The sequence below is a fragment of the Hesperophylax consimilis genome, chromosome 14, assembly GCF_061612785.1.
Source record: "Hesperophylax consimilis isolate HC1 chromosome 14, BYU_Hcon_1.0, whole genome shotgun sequence".
In the NCBI taxonomy this organism is placed as follows: Eukaryota; Metazoa; Arthropoda; class Insecta; order Trichoptera; family Limnephilidae; genus Hesperophylax; species Hesperophylax consimilis.
In genome coordinates this window covers 30,399,368-30,416,605 of record NC_142849.1, presented here as the reverse complement: position 1 = coordinate 30,416,605, position 17,238 = coordinate 30,399,368, and the positions used below count along the sequence as shown (strand labels likewise).

Sequence of the window (17,238 nt, the reverse complement as noted above, 5' to 3'; positions counted from 1 at the left end):
AAATGATGATTCTTTTATTTATACATAGCAGCAATGTTCCCTCTGAGGTGAGCGCGGGTGCAGCCACACATTTGTTAAAAATTGTCCACAAAACATGTTTATTTCGCACACATCTCGAAGAGAGGAATGTGTCACCGGAATATTGTAGTTATTTATTTATTTATTAATCTTAAGTTAGCTCACATCTTCGTGTGTGCTAATAGTTTTATAAACATATAAACATGTACATTGTTTGGCAAACCTAATCTTTATTTAAATATTTCAATAAAGTCACAAAAAAAGAAACATTAATAATTGAGATAGACATATTTTCTTAATTCATTTTTGAACTTATTAATATTTTCTATCACGGCAATTTCCTTCGGGATTTTGTTATATAGTTGAACGGCCTGGTACATCAGAGATTTTTGGGTGCTTGTTTTTTTTCTTGTTGGCAATCTAATTTGCTTAGAATTTCTCGTCTCGTGTCCGTGTATCTCGTTATTGTAATTTATTTTTCTTTTCAGTTCCTTAGACATCATCCCTATGTTAATTTTATGTATAAAAATAAGTACATTCAAATACACAGTTTGCTTAACCATCAAAATATTCAGCTCCTTTAACATGTCTCTTATCCGTGTGTATATGTTGCGCTTAAGTATTATTCGCATTGCTTTATTTTGCAGTATTTGCATTTTTTTCATTTTCTCTTTATTGCAGAGAAAAAGGATACTTGAACAGTAATTAAAGTGTGGTGATATAATTGTATTGTATATTATCTGGCATGTTTCTTTATTTACTTTGTTTCTGATTCTACCAAGAAATGATATTTTTTTGCAATTTTTTTAATTGTATAGTCTGCATTTTTTGAGAAGTTCAATTTTGAGTCTATAATAACACCTAGATATTTAATTTCTTCCACTTTTTTTATGATTTCTCCATTTATAGAAACCTTTGGTTCCTCATGCGTATTTGTTCTGCCTATATGCATGTATTTTGTCTTATTTACATTTAGTTTTAATTTATTTAGTTTGAGCCATTTTGACAATGTTTCTAAGTCACTATTTATCTTTTTGATTGCTTTCTCATAATTATCTTATTATTTCTCATAATTGTTTTACAAAGTAAAAGGACCCACACAAGATTCTAGACAGTATACTGGCACATATATGACAATATTGGACATTATCGAATTATACCTTTTACATACATACCTCGATGATTAAATAGTAACCCTTTATAGAAAATATTTTTTGTTCAAGTATCCACAAAAATAACAGATATTTTATGATAGATTCTCAGGGCTCGCATCATATGTTATATGTTTTTGTTGTTAGCCTTACCCCAAGCTTTCACGGAACGGTAGGGAATTGTTATTGTATCACTAATTAATAACCTACTGGACTCCAATACTAAGGTACATTGCCAGGTAAGAAAAAAGTTTTTCTTTTAACATACATTGACTCAATTACTGAATTTTTTTTACCCATAAATGTGTGTATTTGCGTACTCGCCTCTTTCACTCTCTGATATATTGCAGATAAATTGATGTGCGGCACACACAATGAAAAAATGAGAGGGAACGTTGCGTAGCCTTATTTTAATAAAAAATACTGGGGGAATGTTGATAAAGCCAAAGTCAAAATCATATGAAGATCACAGTTTTATTTTTGTACAAAAATACACATTATTTACAAGTTGGGATAATAATAAAAAATATAAGAGATTAATTTGCGTTTGATGATTTCCATTAACAGAACGAGTTCTGGAATGGGTTTGCAGAAGTTACCTACAATCTTAAATAATATTAAAAGCTGGCGTGAAAAGGTTGTAAAAGTAGGGTGCATAATATGGTAACCAATTCATTAAAACAAAATTTTTAAACGATACCTCAATAAAACTGAATGCTTCAAGTGTAAAAAAAAAAACTATTTTATATGACTAATGGTGAGATCTTGTTTTATACATTCATTCGGTTATCTAGGTAATTTAATTTGCCGTAACAAGTTGTTCTAGCAGCGAATGTGTTATGCATTTTTCTTAAGTAAATATTATTTATTTAAACAAACACCAATAAAGGACATTTTGCAGACATCAAAGTTTGAGACACAAAGAGTATTTTAAATTTATAACATGAATCATGGAACATTTAGGACATTGAGATGAATTAATACAACTATTAAGAGGACATAAAAACAAGTTCCTCGTCAGTAGAGATCTTGATAAATAATGTTGGATATTTCCAATTTCAAAATTTTTCATTCATTACATAAATAAGCAATTATTTTACAACACATTAGCATAGTTTCTTAAGAGCTTACAACAACAATATTTATGTTAATACATGTTAACTTAAAATCTAGATCTTATTATTATATTGTATTAATTAAAAGCACAGAGAATATAAAGTTAAGTATTCTTAGTGAAATATAGACAGTATTCGTAAAGATATTTTTATTTTTAAAGCATTTAACGAGGGATAATGCTTGTTGTTTTTGAGTAAATATAATGTAGGTGATACTATCATTTTGAGAAAAGATGTGATTATTTGTGTAGGTATTTAGTATATCATTAGCGTGACCAAAACATAAGTCATAAGAAATGTTGACTTTAACACCCAAAACCGATTTAACAAATGAAATGGATTTGATGTTGGGTACTCACTCTTTTTATAAGGTATCCGAGAATATTTTTGTCAAGAATTCAGTTCATTAATAAGTCAGTTATTTTGCATTACAAACCACTTTTTTTTACACGTGTGAAAACCGTCAAACATCCGTAATGTTAATAAAACATCTCGATAGGATAATATCTACCTAGAAATCCAACTTTTTTTAGAATTCCATCAAACGATAACAGTGCAACATTCAATAACTCAACAAATTAGAGCACTTTTATAATAGGTACTGCAGAGATTTTTTTAATAGTAAATCTATAGATTGAAATGGACAAGAATGCTTCGAACTTGCAAAAAGAAAACTATCCAAAACCTCAGCCATTTAACTTCTGTCAAAAAATGTGACATTTGTAATCTGTTACTATGTTGCTAGTTCTAATATTTGGAAAATATGAATTCTTCTGTAAGTACCACCCCAGCTTATACGAAATTTATAAAAGTGACGACAGCCTGCGTACATTTTCCCGAATTGTGCTAAAAAGCCTTCTCAACTTCACTCAAGGACAGTGTTGCCAACGAAGGCGATTTATCGCCAATTAGGCTACTCAGAACGAGAATCGGCGACGTAAAAATTTAAAAGGCGAATTATTATATTAATATTTTGTGGGGAATTATGTTTTACAGAAATTCTCTAACAACCCCCCCCCCCATGGATTTCGAATAATAAAAGGGGGAATCAAGCTCACGTAGAATATTTGTGGGGAATATGTGGACAGAATTACTGCAACTGAAATTCGGCTACTAAATGTTTGAAAAACGGTGACATTAGGCCAAGATCCGTTGGCAACACTGCTCAAGGATGGTTTCAATAAGGATTCTAATGACAATGTAAGCTCCAATATTTTTCAACCTTCCTCCAATGTTTTATTTCACCCCTCTGCGCTCATTTCAAAGATTTAAAGACAAAGGTTTAGATTGGTGTCTCCTGATATTCCTGTACTATGGTGGACGAAATTCATAATGAACTTCTCTGCATGTTCAGTCAATAAACAAAATAGGATAATAGATTAGCTTATTGTCACCAACCCCAGATCTCCGGACCAATCTAGATATTGCTATTCTCCAATAAAATTCGCAGGTAAACATAACCAGAGTTATCCTGATTTCAATTTTAAGATTCTCAACTTTGACAGTTTGAAAGAAAATTCCAAACTTACCTATCGCAAGTGATGAATCAGTCCTTGGAAAAGAAAAAATCATACCGGTTTCTTTCCCAACAGCATACTACTATTAATAAACTTACCTCACCAAACTATCCATCAGCAATGTGATTGAAGAACCGGAAAACCTATAAAGATGTTTTCTAAATGTTGAGGCATGCATGGAGCACTAAAGCTTTACTACAATGCCTTAATATTATTGATTTGAAAAAGATGTTCACTTTTATAAGCCTTTTACAAATATCAGTGATTTAAGTGCATGACCTTTATCTTCCCGAAGTTGAACATACATAATACCCAATTTTTCTATGCTGCTATACGGTCCAGTATCAATATATGTAATATATTAAGTAATTACATAACAAAATTCAATTTAATAATATTATTTACAAAGTAGAAGGACCCACACAAGATTCTAGACAGTATACTGGCACATATATGACAATATTGGGCATTATCGAATTATACCTTTTCCATACATACCTTGATGATTAAATAGTAACACTTTTTGGAGTATTGTTTGTCCGGAAGAGTGTGTTCAAGGAGTACAGCCTTCAATCCAGCGGATTCAACAAAACAATGATTGGCGCTGTATAACATCCAGGTTGAGAGTGATTTGACTGCTCAAAATATTACCTTTCTAAAATCCACTGTTTTACACATTCAAAATGTTCCCATTGCACAATAAATATATTTTCATACATTACAATATTTGCACAAAAGATAATTACATTTAATTTTTTTTAAATAATTTTAATAATATATCCTGAAATGAGTAAATATAGGATAATTAAAATATATAATTACATCAATAAATTGGAGATCAAAATTCAAGTACAACATCCTTTCTGATAAATATTAATTAAAAATCTAATTTCCTAGCTTAATTGACTTATCTTCAGAAAAAAAACCTTCTGTTGAACGTTTGGACCATATTCAAATGAATAAACCTTTAATGTTTCCATAATAATTAAATTTAAAATAGTTTTCAAACGAACTCGCCACTTACAATGGCAATGCATTATAATTTGGCCACTTTCAAAGTGTAAATTTAGTTTAAATTGGTAATATTGGCGCAACCATTCCTTCACGACGCTCAGTCATTTACAATTTAATACCAAAACAAAATATTTCACAGCCGACATCGCAATATCACGTTAAAATACAACTCTTCATCGCCCCTCAAGAAAGTCTGTTAATGTTACAAATATATTTAGCTTTTTAAAACACAACCATAACTTGTGCTCACAGCACGAGAAAAAAGTTCTCATAAGAAAAATTTTGGAAAGCACGCTTCCCTTCAATCTCTTTGAATTAGAAATGTCTCTCAAATTGATATTCACTATGCCTAAGTACATCAACGTGTTGTAAATAATTCTTTACTTATAAATATTTCAAATCTTAAATTTCAGGGTGTAAAATAATAACTGCAGTCAATGTCACAATGAATAGAGACTAGTGCATTCATCGCAGCCAAAATACCAAATGGTCAGGAAAGTTAAACAAATTCATAATTTGTTGGTCCGAATTGCAATTCAACAATAAATTATAAAATAACCACCTGCAAAATGGTTGAGATCTTTTAGAAACAAGCTTGATAGATCAAAGAGTATTTATAATACTTGGAGCAAAACATTTCTTTACATTTGTATAATATTAATTCGGATAATATACATTGTCTTGGTCAGGTATTTACAAAAGAAAACACCCACCACCTCGTAACACAATACTTTGTGTTAGTTAAGAAAAGGGAAAATTCTGATTGATCAAATATAATAAAAGTAAAACTTTCAACAATTATTGCATCAAGACAATATTTGAGAAATCAACAAAAACTGAAGTATAAAATTGATTGAATATTTGTATAATATTTATACATTGGTGGGCCCAGAATGGCAATTACAATGAAAATGTAGTTTACTTTATTTTACAACAGTCTAACTTGGTTTTGATAATTATTCATTAAAAGAAATAAGGACTAAGTATGTACATACATAAGAAGGTGATGTGATGTGATATGTACATTGCCTCTGTTTTGGCAGAAAATGTTAACTTGTTCACAGTTAATGCTGTGCTACAACACAATAATCATTACCCAACATTGATTTATTGAAATATATCAATAAATTAGTGTTTCATACAAAGTGTGATGGGTCAACAAACCACAAATTGGTTTCTATGAAAATATTATGCCGATGGCAAGTGTTACTAAAATATATATTTACATAGGTATATAATACACATTAATAATATTGTAGACAGTGAACGATGAGATTAACGGGGGCTACTCGAATATCGACAAAACCAAATTAGACTAGACAAATTTGACACGTAGAATACATTTACTCGCACAAGGTATTAAAAATATGAATATTCAGAAGCAAGGTTCATTCAATGCGATAATCTTAAACTTATGAACATTGAATAATAGCACCATGAATAAAATATAAGCTAAGTATATATTATGAGTAAATAATAAAGGTAAATGACAAGAGTCAAACCCATAATGATCATGGTTCAATAGGTTTATACATTAACATTAAAATGAGAACATTCAGACTGGTTTTACAATATGCGGGTACACATATCGAGATATACATATAAAGGTCGCCACAAACAAATTAATAACGTTTTGCACATGGGAAAAGATAGTGTAAGAAACACATAATTACCGCCCTGTCTTGCAAAAGGCAGCATCAAAGGATTAAATGTACATATTAAACATTGAATTCTTGAAAAGAACATGGGTTTTTCTAATTACGTAAGATGTAACATATGTACATAAATAGATATTAGAAATGTCCGGTCACTAATGTTTGTTTCCCGTGTGCAGGTTGTTAACAGTAATATGGGAGTCAGAGCTATGCTCAATGCTTGAGCAGCAGGCTGGCGTGCTTGATGCGCAGGTGGGAGCGCAGGGTGTCGATGCGGCTGTAGGTGGCCGGGCAGTAGGGACAGAAAGAGCGCTGCGAGGTGTGGCTGTGGAAGTGGTGCCACCTGTTGGACACCTCCTTGCCACAAGACTTGCAGCGCCACAGAGACGAGCTGTCCGTCGTAGCAGTGAACATGCTGTGATAGGACAGAGTAGAGCTACTCATCTCTGCAATACCACACCAACACTTTAAATACCATCTCGCTCCGTTATTTATTATATTATACAACACGTAGGTACAATTTTATAGAATACCAATGGCCATAATATGGAATAAAGCATTGTTTTACAAAACTGATCCTGCTATCTCTTACATTTTGCCCTTTTATAATCTAGTGTTAAATTTAGATTCTGTAATGCTGCTATCTTCCGTAATATATAATTATTGTTTCATTGAGTGCATCTGAATGTGGAGAAACCAATGGCAACCTTCAGCACACCTTCAGTTTTGTAAAATGTGCTTTGCAACAAAATATAAAAATAATAAGAGATAATATTGTATGTTGCTGGGTACATCAGGTCACGGTGGATAGACTTATTAAAGATTTACTTTGGAGACTTACACACAGATGCATTGCTAGAGAGATACATGCGGGAACACAACACTGTCCAGTGTGACATGCCGGGATAGGATGGGTTGGTGGAAGTTGTGGAAGTGGTTGGACACACAGAACATAGCCAGCGGATCTCATTATTATAACATTATGACAATTAAGTACTAAAAAAGCACTTCTTGTAAAGCGTATTTAAAACATGTGACAGGGTTAAAAACATAGAAGGCTACATGCAACAAACAAAAAACACTTAATATATACTGCAACACATTTAAAAAATAAATTATTGAATGCTATGCTTAAAAATTTATGAACATTGGTATGCTTTGGTTTTGGAAAATTTTAATTTGCAATGTTTGAAAAGGTGTCATTTGTTGTAGCATTCCATTCGGCACTGTCAATGCTCGTAATTGACTCTTGTGTTTCTGTAGAGTCTGACTGAAATTTGCCTCCAAATTGAGATGTTTATTTGCATGATAAATGTTTGCAGAAGACCCAATGAAAAGCTCTGGATGATTGTCTAATGAAATGTACCTAACAAGCAATTATTAATTAGAAAAGCATTAACTCTTATCCAAACCGCTGTCTTTATAAATTTCTATATAAATTAGAATTTGTTCAACTCTTGAATAGATTAATATCGTCATTGTATTTGCAAAAACGGCTATGTGCCAGATTTCAGCAAAATGTTTTTTTTTTACACCAAAAATTTCTCAAAAGGGCCCAATCTCGGCTATGTGGATAAGTTTAACCGTTATACACACAATACTCATTCAAAAGTTGTTTGTCGACACATTTGAATACAAAACTGGCAAGTTTTTTCGCTTCCTCCATAAAATCTGGTAAAACCCATATAGCCAGTCTAACAAGTTGAATATCATATAGAGAGGAGATTCAACATTTTGTTAATGTCAATGTCAACTTAATTTGATCTTAACATTATTATTTTATATTAAAATCTAATTAAAGTGCAAAAGTTTTGCTTTCAATGGAAGCCAGTCCACCTCCAGTAAAAGAATCATGTGAATAATCCACGAAGGTGAAGATGGAAGGTGCTGTACCCAGATGAAAAGATTCATGTGTCGGTAAGCAGTCATGTTTTGAGCAAATTCACACAGACACTGACTGCTGACATTGCAAAGCGTTACAATAAAGCTGTAACATTATTAGAAAAAGCAAAAATGAATTTATGAAAACTTAAAGCATGTTAGTTACAATGCCGGTCCAACACATTTATGTAAAATAAATATTTGTTTCGATAATACCTATTACACTAATGGGCGAATCTCCTAAATCGGGAACATATCTTTATTGCATTATTCTAGTTAAATCTTAAAAGTATGTAAAGAAGCTTAACACCAAGACTTAATGAAACTAATGTCTGATTTGTATCAGTTTTGTATATTTTATTAAACATTTTAAAGGAGAAAACAATATGTAACACTGAATTATTTACAATAAACAAATTATATTATCTTGATTATTGTGAATCATCAAAAATACCTGTATTTTACATATTCAAATGTTATTTAACATTAAATGGAGATTTATACATCGAAATCAAATGATGAAATATTACAGTTAATGTAAATGCGCAATGAGAGGGGATCATAACTAAGATAGTCTCGAGTCGACTTTAGAAATTGTTTATCCAACGTATTCATATATTAGCTGCTCTGAATGTAAACATTGCAAAACAAGATAAATATTGTAATTAACATAATATATTATTTTGAAACACAAACCAAAATACTAAGCAGTGAGAAATAAAGTTGGCATAGCAAACTCCTTTTGTTGCTTATATCATATAATCTAGCTCTGACTAAAACTTGTTAATAACAAAAATGTTCAAGTAATTTGACTAAAAATTAAAGAGCCCCTATGGAGAATAGTCACTATGACAGGCCTCGTAGAATAACTTCAGATCTGAGAGGGAACATAATAAGGGGATAAGTTCACTACCGCTATCCGAGTAGTGTCGTAGTGTAAATAACTTGTATGCAACGAGACAACTTGCCAAGACACCGGGATTGGTCCAGAGGTGGTCACAATTACTCAAAACAAATTAAGTATAGAACATCTCTTATCTCTAGGCAGTAGGCAGTAGGCAGTAGGCACCATCCCATCTAATAATCAACTCAACCAAGATACATTTCAATTGTTAAATCCTCGTATTCCATTGAATAAATTGATTATAATAATTTATGTGGTAATTCCACATCTTACCGATACACAATTCTTTTAAATTGTTTAAGAACTTGGTCAACCAAGCAAAGACAATAATAAACAATTTTAAAGATACAAAAAACGATTATTATCAAACATGTCATGTTTTCTTTATAAGAATTTAAAGCGAAAACTTCAAAAAGCACCTTAGAAAAAATCAAATGAACCAACCGTCTATCAAAGACTTTTCATGATTTTATTTAATTATAAGCCAAATTGGATAATATTAAAATTCCATCAAAACATTACAAGAATCTAATTCCTGTTGCTTTCCAGCCCAATCAATCAATATATTATATTATGTAGGATCACAATTCAATCATTCCTTTACATCAACAATCTTTATTAATATAATTATTAAAAAAATATGGTTTTTGGACAAATATTTTATCAAATAGATATAATATTATCCTTAAGTGTTGTTTTTACATTCTCTTCATTAAAACTTCAGTCCATTCGATGAAACTATAAGTTTCACATCGTTTTCCTAGTCTACAAACAACACACTGTAAGTGGGATTTAATCCTTTGCTGTTGAGTCATAATTATATTGTTTTACATTATTATATTTCTTTGCCAGAGCTCTAGTTCCTTGGGAACTAGAAGAATTAGATCTACAAATATTGTACTCTGGCAAGATGAAATTTCTAAAAATGACATTAAAATGCCTAGTGCAAATTTAAAATAGAAATTGTCATCTCTCATTCATTAGTGGTTACTTTCAGGCACATTCCAGACATTGAATGAACAGTAACAGTAGTTTCAGTAACAGTTACAGTAAAGACCCTGAGCTCTCTGACTTCTACAGTCTACACTAGCACTAGCACTAGCACTTGCACTTGCACTTGCACTTGCACTAGCAGTGCATTGCCTGAGTGGGGTGGGGCCATTGGTACTATTCATTCCTAACATTGGTTGGCAGACTTTCTGTGGGTGAATAGGGTGATTGTGGCCATGGAGGGAGGGAAACAGAATGAGGTGATTGATAAAGAGAGGAGGGGGTTCTACAGAATCTCACACTCGCCACTAACTTAACCTGGAACTGAAATTATATTCTCAAATAATAAAGAAAAAACAATAAGTTTGTAACATACCACAATTTAATGTAAATTAGTAATAAATACAAGAGATAAATGCAGGCATGAGGGTGAGCCGTAACTAGAGCTCTACAAGAACTAGGTTTCGCCCTCCAATAAAATATAAATAAACTTAAAATGGGGGTAAATAACGTAACAGAATGGACTTGCTCCAGATGTAACCAACGTAAACATAAATAGCTATAATATAAAATACATAATAATGCTGAGGTATGGAAATTTCATATTATCTTTGTCACTTAACTAGTAGCTTCAATTAACCATAACCCAATGTTTTACAAACTAAAATTACTTATGAGAAAAACAAATCAGGTAGACGCAATGATAAATTGTTAAGATAACATTTAGTTTGGTTAAAAATTAAATAACTAGTAATATTGCACAGAGTATGTATCAATGGATGATATATAGATATATCATAGCCCTCGTTAATGATTCAAGTCAACATATTCCACCAATAACTATCTACACACAGTCAGGCCATGGCAACAGGTGACCCGCCGTTAGCAGTAAGCTACGGTCACAATCCACTACTACTGGGTCGGGTCCCGTCCTGTCTTCATCCTTAGGCTGTAGCACCATTCCAATATATCACATTTTGATTACCGTACCACCCTAAATTTAGCTAAACGTTTAACAGAATTTAATATAATATTATGTAATATTAATCTAGGTTAGTCCCCATCGCGTAATGCCAATATTCAATAATGCCATTCAAGTTGAAGACGTGTTCACGAAGCAATACATAACTCTAATTAGGTAATTATATGAACACAATCATTCAGAGTGTAAACAAACCATAAAGCTGCTTCAATCAATGTAGAACTCCCTATTCCTACATTTTATTTTAATTCAAATATAATTATATATTAGAATTCACGTAAAAAATCAACACTAATAAAATTTTATAGATAAATAAAAAAAGTTTAAATATGACAATAAAATTTCACTCTAAATATAAAAACAATCTCCGTAAATAGTTACATTTGTATAAAAAATTTCTATGATTTATCAATATCCATTACATCACATTCGTCGCGTCGGTCAGACGACTGGCGAGTCAGTCCAGAGCGTGCTGTAGCGGAGATGCCAGCAGCGGGGGCTCGAACTTGCGCGTGTCTGGGTTGTAGGCGGGATGCTTGAACTTGCAGTGAGTGCGCAGGTTGTCACTGCGCGTGTAGGTGGCGCGGCACAGTGGGCACTCGAAGCGGCCCGGGAAGTGCACGTGGTAGTGGTTGCGGATGTGTGTCACCACCTTGCCGCACAGCTTGCAGCGGTGCAGGTTCAGCGCGCCCGACACGCGCTCAAACGTCAGCCGCATGTGCCACCCCTTGGAGCCTGCAACAACCACCGCACTCCTCACTCTCTATCACTCATCTCCCTCCCCTCGCGCATCCATCCATCCGTCCACATAGTCCACATCACACGGGTGTTACTCAAGCCGTCAATGAATACATGCCAAGTTAACTATGAAACCCAGGTATCTGTACCTGTACCTGTACCTTCCTTTTTGTGACCCCTCCTGCCACTGCCACTGCTACTCCGTCGCCTATTTACATTACATCAACCTGTACCTGCTACAACTGCTACAACTGCAACCACTGCAGCAACTGCACACCCACACACATTGCCTGGTGAAAGCGTTAGTTGACAACAACGGCAAAGGTTATTATGTCAGTGGGATAGCTGATAGGATAGCTGGACAGCAGATGGCGGATAAGGGACTTGCCTTTCTTACTGCTATTATTTATACAACCATATCATCGGGAATCAATAGTGTTATCTTTGTACATTTATTTATGAAACTTGCATTATTATTTCTGATACAACACTGTGCCAAAACGTCATTGATAATTTTATGCTGAGAGATTAGTTTTTAAATTTTGAAAACAACATGTAATGAAGAAAACAAATGGATCTTCTGTATAATACTGCGTATAACTGCAAGCTATAATATATAATAAAGTTTTGTTATAAAACCATATTTAGTTTACATATTTGCAAGTGGAGTATTTTTTTCATTGCAGTGAATGTACTAAAATCCAATTTTCACTAAATATTTAGAACACTCAAGAATCAAAGAAGAGCTGATTCAATTTTGTTTTATAATGGCTTATTTATGTAAAAGTTAGATTTTCATTTTGGGATTTTTGTCTTGTGACTACCAAACTAACAAGTGCTGGCTCATTTTAGGCGAGCATTTTTAATCAATGACATTTTGTTATCCATAGTATAAAAGAATTTCGGCCATAGATATAAAGAAACATCTGATGGTAGATCAAGAATGAAGAAAGCTCCGGTGAAGACTTCAATAGCCAAGAGGAAGAAATAATTAAGTTTTATGTATATTATTTCTAGTGCAGTAAGGAATGACTTTCAATGACATTCAAAAGAACACTTATTTTCTATACTTTTGACCAACGATTAGTGAAACCGTTGTAATTTTTTGGATATTGAACAATGAACCGGGGCAGTGATTCAGACTTTGTAAATTAAAGCTACGAAATAAACTGTCAAAAAATATATGTTCCTTTGAAAAGGGCTTCCATACCGAAGGGGTAAAGAAATAAATACGGTTGTTAGTGGCAAATTGAGAATATTGGATGAAAAAATTTGCGAGTTAAAAAACAATTTTTGAAAATTTTCAAAAACAATAATTATTGAAGTAGGTAAAACTGCCGTAATGTTTCTGTACCCCTTTTATGTTATCATTATTTGGTGAAGGAAGAAACAAAATGTGTAAGCGTTGAATGGAGTGAAATTATATGAAGGAAGATGGAAGAAAGAAGATTATTAGAATGATTAAAACAACATAAAGTGGAAAATAAAAAAAAATATTTAATTGAATTTTTAAAAAAAAACAACAGAACCATGGGAAATGTGTAGACTTACAATAATAAATATAAAAGTCAACGTAATTGTATAAGGCACATGCAACAATATTTAACTATGACTACCCTGAAGAAACATTGTTGGTACGTTCCAGGAATAATTTCAACTATATTATTATTGGGCAAAGACAACTAGGAACTTCTCAGAAATTCTAAAAATACAACTTATGAGTCGAAAAGATCAACTAATTTTAAGTATTTAAAATTTGTAAGTACACATATTTTGTACGCAAGAGATATATTTATATACAGAAATCAAAACAAACAAAGCATTGGTGTTTTGTACAAACAGTGTATATGCCAAAATACTATTTTACAGAAATAATTTGAATGTTTCACTTTACTTGATGAGGATTAAATCAATTTAGGTTCTATTTCTACAAGGAACGTATTTTCAAACATGGCTTATACACCCTTTCTACAAAACCCTTGACAAAATGAGGGGAATTTAAGGAACCTCTATTGAAAAAATCTCCCACAAAATATGGCGGCATATTTATTCAATGTCAGTCAGTAAGTGATATATGTAGCATGAAATTATTGTACAAAAATCACTTTCTATCAATATTTATCCATATATGTAGTCAAGAAATATTCTCAATATATATTATCATGTATTCAGATACCATAATTGATTGGTTTTGAACTGTTGAATATCCAAATGTATTCATTTTGATTAATTCAAGGTCTTTCTGTTTAAAACAAGTAAACTACGTATACCTTTGCCACCAAAACTATTTCCTACCTTACATAGCACTAATTTTAGATGAATTTAATAACAAATTTCATTGCTAATGAAAATATTCGGTTACTCAGCTGTTATGTACACATTCCTGAAATAATATAAGAATAAAAAAAAATTGTGTAGTAAGCATAGACATCCAAATTGATAGACTTGCCTTAACATGAAATCAGACTATAATTTCGATGAGCTGGAGGAAAACCACGCGATACCATATTTAGGCACCAGGATTCGAGAATGTTTTGAAAAATCTACAGCACCAGTCGTATGTTGAACGCCTAAGCGCACATTGAAATAACCAGACCCTGCTCAGAAAAGTAAAGTTTGCTAAAGTAACGCAACGGTTTGCAGCGCAGTCCATTGTGGGACTTTTCTGGGCAGGATCGGATTGTTTAAAAAAAAAGGTTAAAAACCTGAACCGCCTTCAAATCGGGTTGCATAGCGACGCTAAAAATGAGAGAGGTGAGTAAATTTGAACACATTTGTAAAAAGTGTCTAACTAAGTAGTGTGTCAAAATATTCAGTTTTGGAAACAAGCATGAACTTTTGTTCACCCGATTTGGAATTAGTAGTCAAGTTATTTACGGAGCCAGCAATTTGTAAAAAGCATTAGTAATACGTAAGCAATAAGTAAGTAATACTTTAGCAGACTAAAGGTGATCTGTATTACAATGCGAATTGCCTGTTTACTGTCAAATACATTTATTGACAAATTACAAAAGGAAGACGGTCACACCCCCTCCGCAACATGGTTTGCTTCCCTTTCTCTGATGGGCTAGTCTATTAATTTAGATATCTATGGTAGTGAATACAGTAGTAAACAAAGCAATATGTGAAAGAAGCAAAGGGAGAATAGAGAATATTCCATTGGACTTAAAAACTACTAAAAATCTACAACTATCAGTCAGCATAATCTATAAAAATAAAATAAAAACCTTTGTAGAATGCATAATAAAGATATAATCAATATGGAATTTAACAAAATGAAAAAGAACTTCAATACGAAAAGCAGGGAGTGTTTTTTAAAGATCATAAAAATGGGGACAAAAGAAAAATGTACTATTTTGAAGCTAATATAACCGCAGATCTATTTATATAATACATATTCAAGGCATACCATCCAAACTGTTGACATTTTCTTTGTATTCACATCATTATTATTCTTAACTGGGAATTGGTTATTTCAAACTGGAGCAAGAAAAATGAAAGAAGTAAAGTTTATCAAAAAGCTACAATATGCGTTTATTTGTTATTATATTTTTGAGATCAATAATAAATGTTAGGACATTTCTTTAATGGTAAGTCTATCAATAGTGTTTTACTGAAGTAAATTTATGTAAATGAGATCAATATTTATGTAGTTACTTAATATAAAACATGTTTTCATGTTGATAAAACTGTATTAGTTTTACTTTAAAGTTATACTCTTTTGAAATAATGAGGATTGGGTACTTAAAAATAGATTATTCTACTAATTACAGGTATTTGACCCGATGGTACAGGTATTTGAATCAGGTGATTCAAAGGCTGTAAAAAAAAAATCGCTTTTCTTTGAAGGAAGAAAAAATATCAATTATTTTATCTTCAAGTAAAGCCAAAAATTATAAAATATGTTTTTATAGAAACTAAGCAGTTCTTGATAACTGGCTTCTTTTTGGTGTTGATAATTATTAAAAAAAAAAAAAATCAATCTGTCTTCAGATTTATAGTAATTTAAAAATAAAATAAACACATGTATGTGTTAACTATACAAAAGCATTTAATAATAAAAAAAGGAATGGTATAAGTATTTATTTTGAGAAATACTTTTTTATCATTATTTAAATAGTTGAGCAGTTGTGTTATTGTTAAAATAACAATCTTACAAACTAGAATGTCGTGGTGACTAATTTCTTCCTTGTGGGAAGACTCGAGTATTTTCACTAGGCACTTTTTGGCAAAATTTGAGCAATTTTATCTACTCTAAAACATATATAAAAAAAATGTTAAAAATATAATTTGTAAGACATACTTCAGAATTAACTGCATCATACAAAGTTCATTTACTATTCCAACTAGACATAAAATATTTTCCTGTGAAATTGAGTTGCTATAAACTATGTATAACCGAAAGGTTAATCAGTCAAACATTTTTGAATTATAACTATATTATAAAGACATGCCTACATATTTGCTTTCACGAGCAAAGAGAGCTGTCTTTATCTGGTTAACCATCAAACATTGATTTAAGATTTGGCACAGAGCTGAATGCAGTTTATACACAATGCACAAAGGTACAACAAGCTGGAGGGTCTGCCAGGGCTAACACTGTTGGGCCCTATATAGCCCAGCAAAGGAGTTGTACGTCAGGGGCTAGCATAAACCCCTTGTGAATATCTCTTACTCTATTTTCTCCTGTGTGGGCATTAATCATAGCGCTTGCAGACCTCTAGAGCTAGAATTGAATGTCAGGCCTGTGACAGTGGGGCTAACACGGCAGTGTTTTTTAAATCTCTGTGTTTCATTCTGACGTGACGCTTAAGATTATCAGCCCTGGTGAGGACGAGGGAGCAGTAAGGACATCGGTGTTGGTCAGGGTTATGTGACTTCATGTGTTTCTTAATGTTGGCTACGACCTTGTTACAAACGGGACAGGTTCTCCAGTCTACGAACGTGCCCCCCTTCATGTTGGAGTTGGGAGGGCACTTGGGGTCCTGAATGTTATCGTAATTTACGACCCGAAGACCCAAATACCTGAGGGGTTCATGATTCTCGTCGGTTGCATGTTGGCCTGGAAAATTCCAACTGTTGTTCTCAATGTTCGAGTCTCAGATTATTAGCTTTTTATTTTCAGCAGTCTGCCGATTGTCCAGGACATATGGCTAATGGCATTGAAAATATACTTTAGCTAACTGAACTGCATATGATACACTGTTTTTGTAAAATAGTATTAACTTTTTCTTGATTTTATTAAAAGCCGTTATAAGATAAACATACTTTTG

The 17,238-nt window shown here is 32.4% G+C and overlaps 1 protein-coding gene across 8 annotated transcripts in view; it reads right to left on the bottom strand.

The window, feature by feature from the left end:
• Positions 1–4,120: 4,120 nt before the first annotated feature.
• LOC149418188 (uncharacterized) overlaps positions 4,121–17,238 on the bottom strand; it is a 262,111-nt gene continuing 248,993 nt past the window's right edge. For 7 of the 8 annotated variants that reach the window (XM_089639732.1, XM_089639739.1, XM_089639734.1 and 4 more), the window contains exon 8: positions 10,610–11,962. In XM_089639732.1, coding sequence (XP_089495858.1) covers positions 11,685–11,962 — 278 coding nt within the window. In that variant the 3' untranslated portion in view covers positions 10,610–11,684. Of the gene's footprint in view, positions 6,917–10,609; positions 11,963–17,238 lie in introns of those variants that run through there. The other variant, XM_089639733.1, reaches the window with a different exon arrangement.